The sequence below is a fragment of the Oncorhynchus mykiss genome, chromosome 21 (genome assembly GCF_013265735.2).
Source record: "Oncorhynchus mykiss isolate Arlee chromosome 21, USDA_OmykA_1.1, whole genome shotgun sequence".
NCBI lineage: Eukaryota > Metazoa > Chordata > Actinopteri > Salmoniformes > Salmonidae > Oncorhynchus > Oncorhynchus mykiss.
The window spans coordinates 45,206,742-45,222,341 of record NC_048585.1 but is presented as its reverse complement, the minus strand read 5'-3'; the positions used below and the strand labels follow the sequence as shown (position 1 = coordinate 45,222,341).

The window sequence follows — 15,600 nt, the reverse complement described above, 5'->3', positions numbered from 1 at the left end:
TCAGGATCTTTAAAGACGCAATATGCAGAAATCACTACGCCATTTCCTGGTTGCTAAAATTCTAATAGTTCACCTAATTTCAGTTTATGTGACAAAGCCATCAATGCATGTGTAGAGAATCATTGTACCATCTAAACTCCTTTGAAATATATTTTCAATAACCCCAAATATTGTATTTTCAGCTGTTTAAAGCTGGTGTACAAAACCAATACGCAAAAACTAAACTTAAGAACGGGAAGCTTAGAAATAGAGACCATAGAACAGATCTACCACTTCTTAGACTTGCTTTCAATGAGAATGAGAATTAAATATCTATAATCTACATTTCTATGTGAATTTGGCCGGTTCACACAAAAAGTTCCACATTGTTGCTTTCAGAGCAGGAAGCATAGATATAGCGCACTTATAACAGATCTACCGCTTCTTAATTTTTGCTGTCAATGAGAATGATAGATATATAACTCACATTTCTATGTGATTTTGGTAAGTTTGCTTAAAAGTGATGTATTACAGCTTTAATTTGAAGTGTTAAACCGTTCTCATGCCACTAACATGCCCTCAAACAAACAGCAACATATTTACAGTTACTCTGCGGTCTTGAATGAACACAAGATGAGGATGTATCTACACTTTGTTAGAGCCTGCTGGCTTTGTACACAGGACCCTCTGCTCTCTTTCCTTCTTTCTGCTCTGCTCTGCTCTGCTCTTCTCTCTCTCTCTCTCTCTCTCTCTCTCTCGCTCTCTCTCTCTCTCGCTCTCTCTCTCTCTGTGGTTTTCAGCCGGATGTCTCAGAACTCTTAGCTATCTCATACCATAGGCTATACTACTTGCTCTTCAAGTTGACCATTGTAACAACATTAAACCAACTCTTTTGATGAGGCAGCTAACCTAAACATAGTTGACTAAAATCTGTGAAAAACACAATGAGCTATTTATTAGGTCATTTCACCTAGATCTGTAGTTCTTAGTCAAACACAACACAGTTTTAACAGTGAAGTATTACCATCACCTATAGGCCTAGAGGAATCTGCCTCCTCAATAACAAAATCATGGAAAGGGATTCTATTCATCCAATCCAATTGAGTGTACGTTCTGAAATGTTGATTTTTTTTCAATAGATGTTTTTTTGTGTGAGGTGAAGTGACTGTGTGGTGGCAGAAGCCCTAGTGGATGACAGTGTCATTGTATGCATGTTCCCAAAAAGGTCACAACTATCAGTCTCTTGACGTAGACAACAGGAGATGTAGTGGTAAAGAATAAGGAATGCCAAACTTGAATGATTATAACTACATTTGTACTAAATATTTAAGGATAAGAATATACCTATAATAAAATATGTGTGTGTCTGATTCAGTCCAGCCTGGATACTCTATGACTCTGTACAATGTGAAGAAGATTTACGCAACGGAATAAGGCGTCAACAAAAATGATGGGTCCAGTTCGACCAATCACCTGCAACTCCATTGTTGAAGTGTTGTCTACATTGGTGGACTTTTTCCACTCAAGACAAGTTGTGAAGAGGATGACAACTTCAAAGAGGATCACACTGTGTCTGATATTTCCACTTCTTGTAGAGATGGGTAAGACCAACGTTTATATTTCTCTGCTTTTGAGATGTTCGCCCTTGATTTGGATGCATGAGATATCAAATGCAATACTTTACAGACACTTTGAATATTCTAAGTTGTATTTGGGGTAAGTAACGGCAAATATACTGTATTGTTCATGTTCTTTATTAGATGTGGTAGCTGGTACTGAATCCTCATCCATACTTCAGGACAGTGGTCTCATATCAGCCAAAGTTGGAGACGCAGTGATTGTGCACTGCTTCTATAAAGGCCACATGGACATGCATTTCTCCTGGTACAAGCAACCCTTTGGAGATAAGCTTCAACTCTGCTCAACTGTCTTTAAGTTTGACAGGAACGCAACCTTTTACCATGAGTTTAAGGATAACCCTCGATTCTCAGTGGAAAACGGCCAAGAAAAGAATCACCTAAAGATCTCAGACATGCAACTCTCTGATTCAGGCACATACTACTGCGGAAGCTCTTATGGCAACAAGGTGGAGTTTGGAGAAGGAGCCATTCTCATAGTAAAAGGTATGTTTTTGTAAACCTAAATGTGCATATATGCTGTGTAAATATGAGGTATTATCGTATTCAGATGAGATGTTGAGTTTGAACACTTTCTACAGTAATACTCCAGAGATTCAATGGGTTTATTGAACTTCTTGTCAGGATCAGGGTCCAGAAACATGACTGTGCTCCAGCAGCCTGTGTCTGAGTCAGTCCTGCCAGGAGACTCTGTGGCTCTGAACTGTACAATACACACTGAGACCTGTGTAGGAGAACACAGTGTCTATTGGTTCAGACATGGCTCAGGAGAATCCCGTCCAGGAATCATTTACACCCATGGAGACAGGAGTGATCAGTGTGAGAAGATCTCTGAGGCTGGGTCTCCTACACAGAGCTGTGTCTTCAACCTCCCCAAGAGGAACCTCAGCCTCTCTGATGCTGGGACTTACTACTGTGCTGTGGCCTCATGTGGGGAGATACTGTTTGGGAATGGGACCAAGCTGGACATTCAAGGTAAATCCCATTTAATCTGTAAATATCCCCAACAACACTGTATATTCATGCAAACAGCCTACCTCCAAATGATCCCATACATTTGTCTCAACAAGCTATACAATATCACCATCAGCTTTTGATGCCATACTTTACTGTTTGATGATCTTCCTAAGCGCTCATGAATATAATATGAATTCACTGATACCCTTTCCACAGTTCCAGAGCATTATCCTCCATTTGATCTGAGTCCTACTGTTCTGTCATTGGTCGTCTCCAACATCGTTCTGGGGATAGTGACCCTTTTACTTGTCTGGGCGCTGTGCAAGACTCAGAACAGAGATAGCAGAGGTATTACTTTATATCTAATGTATACAATGTATCTAATGATATAGCTGATGTATCTAATGTTTCATGCATATCTATGCAATGTACATTCTGTAAAGATCAATTAAATGTCCATCATATAAGCACTGTTAATTAACTACATGAGGTTAAAAAGAGATGGGATTGTCATAAAAAATAATAGCTGGCCTTCCTCTATTTCAATCTCTTTGAAGGGAGGACTGATGTCCCAACGTCCCAGGGCAATCAGGTAAATTTGTCAACATTTATAAATATATTAGGTTTTTAGTTTTTACAAGAAACTGCCATTTAACTTTCCTTACAGCTAGAAGTCAGCTTATTTGTACTTTTTATGTTAAGTGTTCTTGGAAGTAGTTGGTCACTGTACTAGATGTAGCCTACTTATTTTTGTTCATTTTTTCATGGAACTTCTGTCTGTCTCTGTTCCACTGACTGTCAGGTCATTGTAGTGGGTGTACAGTCTGAACAGTCATGTCTTTTGTAGAGTGTTTTCTTCCACAGGAGAATATAAACATTATATAGTAGATCATGCTGTCATCATAATGTATTTTCTCATGGCTCCACCCCCCTCAGAATCAAGACAGTGACGTGCTGAACTATGCAGCTGTCAGTTTCACCCCCAAGAAGAAGTCCTCCTCTAGAACAGCGAGAAAGAAGACCAGCAGAGAGGATGCAGTGTACTCTGATGTCAGATACCTTCAGCAGCAGTGAAATACATCACCACTGTCACAAAGACTACAAGAAGAACCATTTTACTATTTGTAGCATAATTGAACTGCTTTTAGTAACAAAAAAATAGTATGGATTTTTCAATGTAACAAAGAAACTGTTATTTTAACATGGTCTGTATGCTGGATGTATATAATGATCCTGTAATGATCATAAAATAGCCATAACCTTTTACAGCTTTTTATTGTAAGAAATAATCTGATAGAGAATCCCATTTTTGCTCTATTACTATGTGTTTTTAACATAATAAACCATTCATTTATACACTCCGTTCATCTCTATTCTCTGTCTACTGAACGTCTCTGCCACCACATATACAAATATACAAAATGATTAAAGGAATAGCAGTTTAGCTGAATATGTGTCAGGCTCCATCACAACATTAGAAATGGAGGAACACCAACACACATCCATTTCTTATCACAGAATAACTGCTTCTTTATTTAACTGTTATTTAACCAAGTTTAGAGTTGCTGAGATACAAATAAATTTTTCAGGAGAGACCATGAGAATCACTCTGACTCCACATACCGGACACAGATATACATGTATATGATTTACAATAAATGCTTTCTTTGTAAGAAGTGCAGTGTGGGTTTACACACCTACCAGGCAGTAGTGGTGCGTGGGTACAATCACCGGGAAAGCCAAGCCATATTACAACCTACGTGTTGTGATAATTGCGTTGTTTTCTCTATAGCCTGTTAATTCATATGCTTTGCGACTGTGATATATAGGCCTAAAGGCCGAGATAATAAGAAGACACAATGGCAGTGTAAAGTCAACCTCACCTTTGTTTAATCACAAAACCACATAGCAGCCTCTGTCCAGTGAAGTCCACAAAGAATATTGAATGTTCAGTAACAGACAGTTACATGACCTACAGTACGCTCAAGCAAGTTAATGTTTCTGACACTTAATGACCACTAAACAGCTATTGATTTAGATCCACAGAGAGTTACCGCAAGAGAACAGGAGCTGCCTTCACTATTCCAGTACCATTTCAACATGATCAAACCACCTCTGCTTAGTCTAATACAGTTGGAACTAAAAGATACCAAAAACTGTTGTGTCCAATCAACGTAAGCTACATTAAATATGATGTGTCTGTCCGTGGTTCTGATTTCTGTGTGCGTGTGTGTGTGAGTGCGCGTTCGTGCAAGTACAAAAACAAGTTTGCTAACCTTGTAAAGAAACGCCTATGCCATCCTCCTCTCTTTCATGTTGATGAAACAGTCTATCACTCTGTCATACACGCTGTAATTTTTTGTTGTCCTACTGAATGTTACCTGGCTAAATGCTTGCCCGTTAGCCAAACTTCCATCCATGGGCAAAGTTAGCTAGTTAACATTAGCCTTCTACATCTAGCTACATATTGAACTTCCATCCTCTCAAGCAAGGGGCATAACAATGTATGAATTAATGGTAGGATTAGAATCACCGTTATAATTATTGGCTAGTATGGAGAAGTAAGTAAAACCACAAGTCCAAATCCCTATCTCCATCCATGGCTAATTTCGGAAAGGGACAATTTTAGCTAGCTGGCTAGCTAGCAACCGGAGGACAACAACACATCAAGACACAACAATCAATGACATATACTCTCAATGGGATTTGATAAAAGTGACGACAAATCCAAGTTGGCTTCCCCAAAAAATGGACTATTAAAATGTATCTTTCGTCTCTTTGTGTTGCATCCTTTTCCTTCAATTCGCAAGAGGCTGAATGTACCTCACAGGACAAAGCATCCAAGCGAACGAAACAGTGCCCCTCTGTGTCTGTACGGCCTTCCTTGGCATCCATGAATACATACCACTGCTACCAGGAAGGGCGTGATTTAATGTATCCCCACCAATCAGAGAAAAAAGGTTCCTTTCTCTGTAACTGTAAGGCAAGAAGCCTACTGATCACAGTACTGCACCAGTCCATTTGGTTCAGGGCAGGCGAGAGTAACCACTCAGGATGGACTGCAAGATGACCCCACTATTCATCTGTATGGTGATTCTGCATCTCACTAAGTACTGTAAGTGCATATCTAGACTTCCTAGTCCATTTCTCCTCTGTTTCAGTAGCTATTTACTGTAAGATAACTGACGTTGTCCTCTACCCTGACTCAACTTATTGACTTGGCTTTACTGTAACTATTATGCAAATTGGGACATGAGTTAATACATTTACATCAAACATGAGCCCTTTACCTCTGAATGATTTACCCCAAATATTTCCATCTCCAAGTATGTCCTCTGTCCTGTGTGTTCTAGATGGTACCATGCATCTCATTGTATCAGACTGTGCTGACCGAATCGGTGCCCCTAGGGGGACCTGTGACTCTGGAGTGCTTCTCCACTGTAGACTCAGTGTTATCCTGGATATCTCTGAAACACACCGGGACAAGGACTTGAACCCATGTCACAGCCTACTATGAAAAGTGCAATTCCAGGGAGATTTTGCAAAGATGTCTCGTTTTGAGCTGCAATGGATGATTTGAGTTGCCCATACCCAATGTTGGTCATACTGATTTTGAATCATATCGTTGTGGAATATTCTGGTATAATGAATCATATTTTGGAGATGGTGAATATCTCATTATTCATGGTAAGTAAAGAAACAGAAAGTTTTGTAGCGAACTATGTTTCCAGTTTTAATTTCTGAATGTCAAAATGTTGTGTGGTTCTTTTTAGCCAGTAAATAAACTCAAGTAAACAGACCAGGCTGGACATTGAGGGTTAGACCTTGTAAGAGCTGATTACAATTCATGTTTTATTTTTTACAAATTATGAAAAGTATGTCCTCCTCACACAGGGCACCAAATGTAGGTACAGTTATTATCCATTTCATGTCCAGGGTTTCTGGTCAGCAACCTGAACAATTCTCTCCATTTAAATTTATTTTTCTCATCAAGAGAATCAAGCCGGATTGTTCAACTACATAACATTTGTTTTGGTTGTTATCGTTATTATCTTGATAGCAACAGAGCTCAGCAAAAAAGTAAGTAGTGTGATTAAGTTTGACTTTGTTATACTTTATACAAGATATGACAGCCATGTATTAATGTAATCAATGTATATAATATCATGTATGAATGCAAAATAATAATACACAAAAAAATATATGTTTTGTTTTTAAATTAGGGGTGCAATGGACATTTCACCCACAGTCCAAGCGAGTAATTTGGCCTAATGTGTTTTTCTTGCTGTTATGAAACTTCATGTTCTCAATAAAATCTCATGCTTCATATAGGTCGCTGGGGTTATTTAGTAATTGTGGACGAAGTACGTATCTCTCTTTCTCTATTTTACACTCTGAACATGGACACAGAAAATTATGCTGCACTGAGCTTCTCAATAAACAAATCAGAGCATGGAAGAGGGAGAGTGCAGGGTGGAGAAGTTGTGTATGCTCCCAGAAAGCAATAATCGTGAAATAATTCCCATCAGTCTTGTTTCAATATGTTAATATATGATACTGTATCTACTGTGTAATTCTGTCAATATTGAATAAAAAATTGTATTTTCAATAAAGATTCATTTATTTATTGAAAGTCTAAACAGAAATATCCAAAATGTATTACAAATGAATCTGCATCATCAACATGTGGGCATTTTACCTTGATATTGTCAACTAAGCTGACGAGCACTGAAACATTTGAACAGACAGTAAACCACATTTGTGTTTGTAACAGCTGAAGGATTGTGAACATTAATCATTGAATGAATCTATTTCCTGGTGGTGTAGATGATGAAGATGATGGTCAGACAGCAGAGGACAATTTCAGTTCTCATGATGGAGAGGAGGACAAAGATCCTCATATCTGCTTCAAGTCGCCGCTTCAATGTCCCCGCCTGAAAGAAGAAAATCTTTCATATTTCCAATTTTTGGTATCATTGTATATAATATAGTATCTGCTTCAGTCGCCACTTGAATGGTCCTACCTGTAAACCTTTCCATTTTTTGGTGTCATTGTATATAATATAGTATTGGCTATCCTGGATGGGATTCTCCTGAGCCATGTCTGAACCAATAGACAGTGTTCTCCTGCACAGGTCTCAGTGTGTATTGTCCAATTCATAGTCACATAGTCTCCTGGCTGGACTGACTCAGACTGTCCCATTTTCACATTGAACCAGTTGTAGAAGTTGCCAAGGTCCCCAGTGATGAAGCATTCCAAATGAACTGTGCCTCCAAGGATAAAGGTCTTCAAACATCAGACTGAGCAAAAGCAAGAGACAAAGCTCAAAAATATAAATGTTTTGATTAATCGAAGACCTCAATCTCAATCTAGTTCATGCCTGTTCAGGTACTATACTGAAAATAGTTGCAAAGTAAAGTGTTGAAAAACATATATTTCCATCTTAAATACATAGGCATGATCCTACGTTTCAATAGTAAGTTTGCACTATTACAGCTGACTCTACCTGCTGCAAATAACTGAGAGATGGCCAGACGGAGTTTTGTCGTTGTCCTATGTAGATAGATCCCCATCATGTGTATACCAGTTGAGGCTCTTTGGAGGAGGAAGGGGAGGACCATCCTACTCAGTGAATAACAAATAATAATAATTGTGAAATATTTAAAAAGTTAGCCTTTTTAGATACAATTATATTATATTATATTCTCATGTCACCAAATAATTGATTAAAACGCACTGTTTTGCAATTAAGTTCTACAGTAGTCTCAGCAGCACTCTGTAGGGCAGCACTATGGTGTAGCCGGAGGACACCTAGCTTCTCTCTCTGGGTACATTGGAGGCTCATGGTTCTCACCCACTTCCATAGACTTACACAGTAATTACGACAACATCCGGAGGACACCCACCAACCTATCAGAGCTCTTGCATCATGAAATGACATGTTGTCCAACCAATGAAAGGATCAGAGAATGAATCTAGTACTGAAAGCATAAGCTACAGCTAGCTAGCACTGCAATGTGGTCAGTAGTTGACTCAAAGATAGAGAAAGACAATAGTTGATCAGTTTTGAACAAATTCATTTATTTCTTATGTAATCCTGGAACTCTTCAAGTCATTACACGTTTTACCACAGGGGCCCAGTGTAACAGCTGAACTACTTGCTATTGATTGCACACACTGTGCTACATTATTGTAGCAAATTTTCCCCTAACATTGGACATCTCCTAACTTCGGACACTCTAACGGTTTGAGGATTAAATCACCTCGAGTTCAACATTTAAATAGCCTGGAAAATAACGTTAAGTTTTGCAACTAAAGACACCCTTCTAGCTAACTGACCACTGATTTTCATTGCAATTTATGTAAGTTAAGTTTTGAGAGTTTTCAAAAAAGTAATATATATACACTCTGGGACACTGTATATTGTAAAATTTGACTGTGCGACAGACCACACATCATTTAATATCCAACTTTTTACCTCTGAAATATAGCTAACGGATTTCAGGTAAGTATTCTTTTTAACCGGGAGGCTAGCCAACTAGCCAAGTTCTGCTTTTCTGATGTATCAAATACTTATGTCATGCAATAAAATACAAATGAATTACTTAAAAATCATACAATGTGATTTTCTGGATTTTTGTTTTAGATTCCGTCTCTCACAGTTGAAGTGTACCTATGATACAAATTACAGACCTCTACATGCTTTGTAAGTAGGAAAACCTGCAAAATCGGCAGTGTATCAAATACTTGTTCTCCCCACTGTATATTTTAAAAACTTAAACGGCACTGACTGCCACTGGTATATACTAGTCATTCTGTTTGTCAGCTTAGAGTGAGACGCAGGGGACTGGCTGTCTTAAATGGCTGGAATGATGGTCCCTAGGCCTGATTGGCTGTTCTGAGACCAGCAGAGAGAAGGAAGAGGACACCTACTGTATCATCAGTCCTGCTTCTAACAGTGAACTCTGAAGTTAATAAAGTCCTCAGTAATCAGATGATGATTAACATTCTTATATGTTTTAGATTCTTACACTATCTAAGATATTTTATACATTAATGAACAATCTTTTCAAGTGAACTGAAATAGAACAGTAATAATTACATGCCTTATATCTGATCGGTCGCTTCAACCGCAGTATAGTGTAGCGTCAGAGTTTGACTCAAACGTGAAAAGACGTCTATAGGGGTCAGCTAATTCCCATTTCCTGCAGTTTGTTTCTAACTGACATTAGAAAGGTGACAAGTGCATCAACCACAGTGTGAGGTGATAGGAACTACAACACTGGAGCCAGTGATGACCTGATATTATTGGTTAGTAAAGCGTTTCCCAAAATAGGGGTCACCTGATTTGGGATCGCCTGGCCGTAAAATGGGGTCGCAAGAAAAACTCTGAAATAAAATAAAAACAATTGCGCTTGGTTCAAATAACCGGGGTTACGTCAGTAACCTCCAGCAGCCGCTAGATGGGGTTCTAATAAATAGAGCTGTTTCAGTTTTCTATCTACACATTTGGCTCTATATTTGGAATGGTTTAAACTACAAAATATTATGACCCCATTAATGAAGGATAATACTCTCAGGAACACATATGTATGTATCTTCTGTTTCCCTCGAACGTCATCAGAATTATTGCCTGGTGATCTTCTGAACTTCCCAATACCTTTCTGATGCACTTCAGTTTCAGTTTCATTTTCATAACTTCCTTCAGATTGAAAACTGTCAAAAGTACTGTTAGACTGATTTGTAATAGACTGTCATAGCTCCAATTATAAAAGTAAACATTGGTCATTGATTACATAACTTTTTTTACATGGTGGGGTCGCAAAGAATGTTTAATATCAAAATAGGGTCGCGGGCAAAAAAGTTTGGGAACCCCCGGGTTAGTAGCTCTGACACCCAGACAGATCTTCATGCTATGATCATGATCTAAAGACAAGTATGGGTAGCTGAAGCCCAATATGGTGACAGGAGTATGGGCGAGTGGGTTTGTCGAAAGGAGTGGGTGTATGGAAAGTGAATCAGCTAATTTGGCAGATTTGTTGCCACTCAAGACCGTTTTGTGTGGCTGATTTGTGTAACGATCTTCTTCATCTGATGAGGTGTATGAAAGATCGGACCAAAACGCAGCGTGGTAAGTGTCCATTTTAATGAAATAAAACTGAACACTGAATACAAAATAACCAAAGTGAAACAATGAAAATCGAAACAGTTCTGTATGGTGAAACACAGACACAGAAAATAACTACCCACAACCCATAGGGGGAAAACAGGCTGCCTAAGTATGGTTCTCAATCAGAGACAACGATGGACAGCTGCCTCTGATTGGGAACCATACCAGGCCAAACACATAGAACTATAACACACAGAACAAACATAGAATGCCCACCCCAACTCACACCCTGACCAAACTAAAATAGAGATAAAAAAGGAATTAAGGTCAGGACGTGACAATTTGGCTGAATGGTGAGTCGATAAGCTGGTGACCAGTGCACTGACCCGAGGTGCTTCTTACTGGGGAGCTGTATCATGGTTGTGTCGCCAGCGGTAGCTAAAGTGCCAATTTTTTACCATCCCATTATCTTTTTTCAATTAGGATAGCAGCATACACAATCATCAATATTGAAAACCATCTAAATGTGATACATACAGTACATACACTATACTACTCAATGGGGAGGGTATGAACGGCAACAACACCAGGACACAGTGCCCTTTGCTCCCGTTTGTCAAGCACCAATGTCCAGCAACGGAGTGGGAAGTAGCTACCTAATGTAGTAGCCAATATCTGGGGGACAGTCACAGTAAGCACACATGTAGAACACATGAAGCAACAGTACACCCATCACCAGTACTTCTAATAAAAAATAACAGTTGTCAGTTTTATAATTCAAAATGTACAATTCTTTGTGTAAAACTAACAGAGAAATACGACTCAGACGACCTTGCATGGGCTTCAAAACAGATGTACAAAACAAATGTACGAAAAAAAGATGTACTCTTGCGTTATGGTAGCTCAATGTATCGTAGCTGCATGGTTAGGACCTGAAATAAAAAAAACACAGCTCAATCAAAACAGTCTAACTTATATCAGAGTGCTTTTTGACACACTAACTCCTTTCCACATGCCCACTACTTTCCTTTCCACACGCCCACTCGACCATTCTCCAGTCACCATACTGGACTGCAACTACCCTTCTCGCAATAACGCCTGTCTCTGAAAAGACTTGACTACCTTTGTAGCTGTATCTACAGTCAGGCTAGGGTTAGGTTAGGGTTATGGCTAGGACTAGGGTTAGGGCTGAGGTTAGGGCTTCAACACTGTCGTGTCTTTGGCTATGCCGGATTAAGTGATATGACATGCTATTCTATAAAATCCTTCCTCCATAATTAATATTATCTGATTGAGCTAATCATGTAAATGTAATTAACTAGAGAGTCGGGGCACCACGAAATAATATTTATAGAGCTGTTATCTTCTGAATGAACTCTTAAAGACCTAGTAATATTTTACATCAGTAGCAGTCAATATTAATCGGCACCTCAATTCAGTCTCATCTGAAAGTTGTAAATTCTTCACGAACCCTGGCTAACAAGTTGAATCAGCAATACAAAATTGAGTTTAATTATTTATTTACTAAATACCTAACTAATCACACAGAATTACATATACACAGAATGAACTATACCTTAATTACAAATTACGTCATAAAGGAAAACGTCCCTGGCGGGAGGAACAGATATGACAGCTGGTTACACAAAAGAAAAAGGGCTGGGTTTGAGTGAAAGAATGGGAAGACTGAGGGACACAGGGAGAAGCTGTGCTGTTGTAAATACAGTATGCATTCTAAATTACCGCCCATTTGGAAAAGGAAAATGCAATAAATATTTACTCTGAGCTGCGCTTCGGTAGGTTGGTGGTAGATGGTAGGTTGGCGGTAGGTTGGTGGTAGATGTTGCCAAACCGAGCCCTTTGTCCTTTGAAGAATGTCTCTGGTGGTCAATTGGATACGTTGTAGTAATGTCATTGTGTGGTAGACGGGATACTCTGTCTGTTCTTTCCTGGACCACGTTTGCAGCTGCTGTTGCTAACTCGACGGCTAGGAGGTATCACTTCTGTAGTGAATAAGAGTTCAAAGTTCATACCATTTCGCAACCAAAGCTCACGCTGAGGTTGGCTTAGTTCTGTAGTTGACATGTTAGTCCTTTTAACGCAGAGGCTGCAGATCTCACGTACTTGGAACAGGAGGTTACATTTTCGACAAGGCTATATATAGTGGAGCGAGAAGGGTGTGTCTGAAAAGTTTTATAACCCATGTCTCTTCACAGGGGCAGGCCACTGATTGAGCAGAGCACTAACCTTATGAAAACCCAAATCTCTCATTTGGAAGCTAAAATTACATGTAATCTCTTCACCAATAATTTTATATTCAAACATTTAAATTTAACAACAATTCCATGTGACTCCAATGACTACAATGTGCAGACTTTCCACTGTAGAGTTTATGTCATAATGTCATTGATGAGAATGTCTCAGACATATGTTCAATTGGTCGGATTACCAGAATATAGTTAATTTCCCCCCACCTTCTGATGTTCCCAGAATCTCTATGTTAACCAAGGGGTTTTCAAATGTCACATCAGTAGGGTAGAGAGAGGAAAAAAGGGGGAAGAGGTATTTATGTCTGTCATAAACCTACCCCCAGGCCAAAGTCATGACAACACTGTCTGCATCTGGGTCTTCTCCTGAAACGTGATAAAAAATATATTTAATATTTGAGATTCCGAAAAGTAGCCACCCTTCACCTTGATGACAGCTTTGCACACTCTTGGCATTCTCTCAACCAGCTTCATGAGATGCACCTGGAATGCATTTCAATTAAGAGGTGTTCCATGTTAAAAGTTAATTTGTGGAATTTCTTTCCTTCTTAATGCGTTTGAGCCGATAAGTTGTGTTGTGACAAGGTATGGGTGGTATACAGAAGATATCCCTATTTTGTAAAAGACCAAGTCCATATTACGGCAAGAACAGCTCAAATAAGCAAAGTGAAATGACAGTCCTTCATTACTTTAAGACATGAAGGTCAGTCAATACGGAACATATCAAACATTTCTTCAAGCGCAGTCGCAAAAACCATCAATCACTATGATGAAACTGGCTTTCAAGATGACTGCCACAGGAAAGGAAGACCCAGAGTTACCTCTGCTGCAGAGGATAAGTTCATTAGAGTTAACTGCACCTCAGATTGCAGCCCAAATAAATGCTTCATGGAGTTCAAGTAACAGACACATCTCAACATCAACTGTTCAGCGGAGACTGCGTGTATCAGGCCTTCATGTTCGAATTGCTGCAAAGAAACCACTTCTAAAGGACACTGTTAGCAGTTGATGTTACTCTTCAATAACACAGACCCCAAAGCAAATCAGGGGGAGGAAAATAGGTTTATTCAAAAGAGAACAAATCAATGTGAGGAGGAAGATGTTCATTCTCCCATGTCCTCAGTTATTATCTTCAGTGATTCTCTCCTGTGTGTCACATTCTGACCTTAGTTCTTTTGTTATGTCTTTGTTTTAGTATGGTCAGGGTGTGCGTTGGGTGGATTGTCTATGTTAGTTTTTCTATGATTTGCTATTTCTGTGTTTGGCCTGGTATGGTTCTCAATCAGAGGCAGCTGTCAATCGTTGTCCCTGATTGAGAACCATATTTAGGTAGCCTGTTTTCTATTGTGTTTCGTGGGTGATTATTTTCTGTTTTCTGTTGTGTGTCTGCACCAGCCAGAACTGTTTTCGGTCATTCTCTTTGTTAGTTTTGTTATTTCCGTGTTCCGTAATAAATATGGACACATATCACGCTGCACCTTGGTCCTCCTCTTCTCCTTCATACGACGACCGTTACACTGTGATTCTCTCCACAGAACAAAGGGACAGGATGCAGCTTTTTAACCCAGCCCAAGCCTGTTGTCGACCAATTAGAATTCCTTTGCAATAAAACTGGGCCAATGGCCAAGTATCCTGTTTCAGGTTCAATGTATAAACAATTTGGACCAATGAGAACTTGCCATGTAGCCATGAGTCCCGGACTGAAATTCCTCCCATGTCTCTGACCCATTGATATTACAAAAAAAACACTATTTCCATTGATCGTTAGTACTCTATTGATCTCTCATCCTCTGCGTTGTGTATTTATCTTCAAAATATTCTTACAACACCAATAAGAAGAAGAGTCTAGCTTGGGCCAAGAAATACGAGCACTGGATATTACACCGGTGGAAATCTGTCTGATGAGTCCTGGTCTGATGAGTCCAAATTTGAGATTTTTGGTTCCAACCACCGTGTCTTTGTGAGACGCAGAGTAGCTGAACGGATGATCTCCACATGTGTGGTTCCCACCGTGAAGCATGGAAGAGGAAGTGTGATGTGTGGGGGTGCTTTGCTGGTGACACTGTCTGTGATTTAGTTAGAATTCAAGGCACACTTAATCAGAATGGCACCACAGCATTCTGTAGCGATACGCTATCCCATCTGGTTTGCGCTAAGCAGGACTAACATTTGTTTTTCAACAGGACAATGACCCAACACACCTCCAGGCTGTGTAAGGACTATTTGACCAAGAACTAGAGTGATGGAGTGCTGCATCAGATGACCTGGCCGCCACAATCACCCAACCTCAACCCAATTCAGATGGTTTGGGATGAGTTGGACGGCAGAGTGAAGGAAAAGCAGCCAACAAGTACTCAGCATATGTGGGAACTCCTTCAAGACTGCTGGAAAAGCATTCCAGGTCAAGTTGGTTGAGAGAATGCCAAGAGTGTGCAAAGCTGTCATCAAGGCAAATGGTGGCTACTTTGAAGAATATAAAATATAAAATATATTTTGATTTGTTGAACACTTTTTCGGTTACTACATTATTCCATAAGTTTTGCTTCATAGTACTGATGTCTTCTCTACTATTCTACAATGTAGAAAATAGTACAAAAATAAAGAAAAAACATTGAATGAGTAGGTGTGTCTAAACCTTTGACTGGTGCT

General features: G+C 39.4%; 1 protein-coding gene across 1 annotated transcript; it reads left to right on the top strand.

Annotated features, from left to right (window-relative positions):
- Positions 1-1,312: 1,312 nt before the first annotated feature.
- Positions 1,313-3,909, top strand: LOC110500546. The gene is made up of 6 exons (XM_021577953.2): positions 1,313-1,580; positions 1,740-2,102; positions 2,241-2,591; positions 2,790-2,921; positions 3,131-3,165; positions 3,510-3,909. Exons 1-6 carry the CDS (start codon positions 1,427-1,429, stop codon positions 3,645-3,647), a joined length of 1,173 nt encoding a protein of 390 aa, XP_021433628.2. The 5' UTR covers positions 1,313-1,426; the 3' UTR covers positions 3,648-3,909.
- The last annotated feature ends 11,691 nt before the right edge of the window (positions 3,910-15,600 follow it).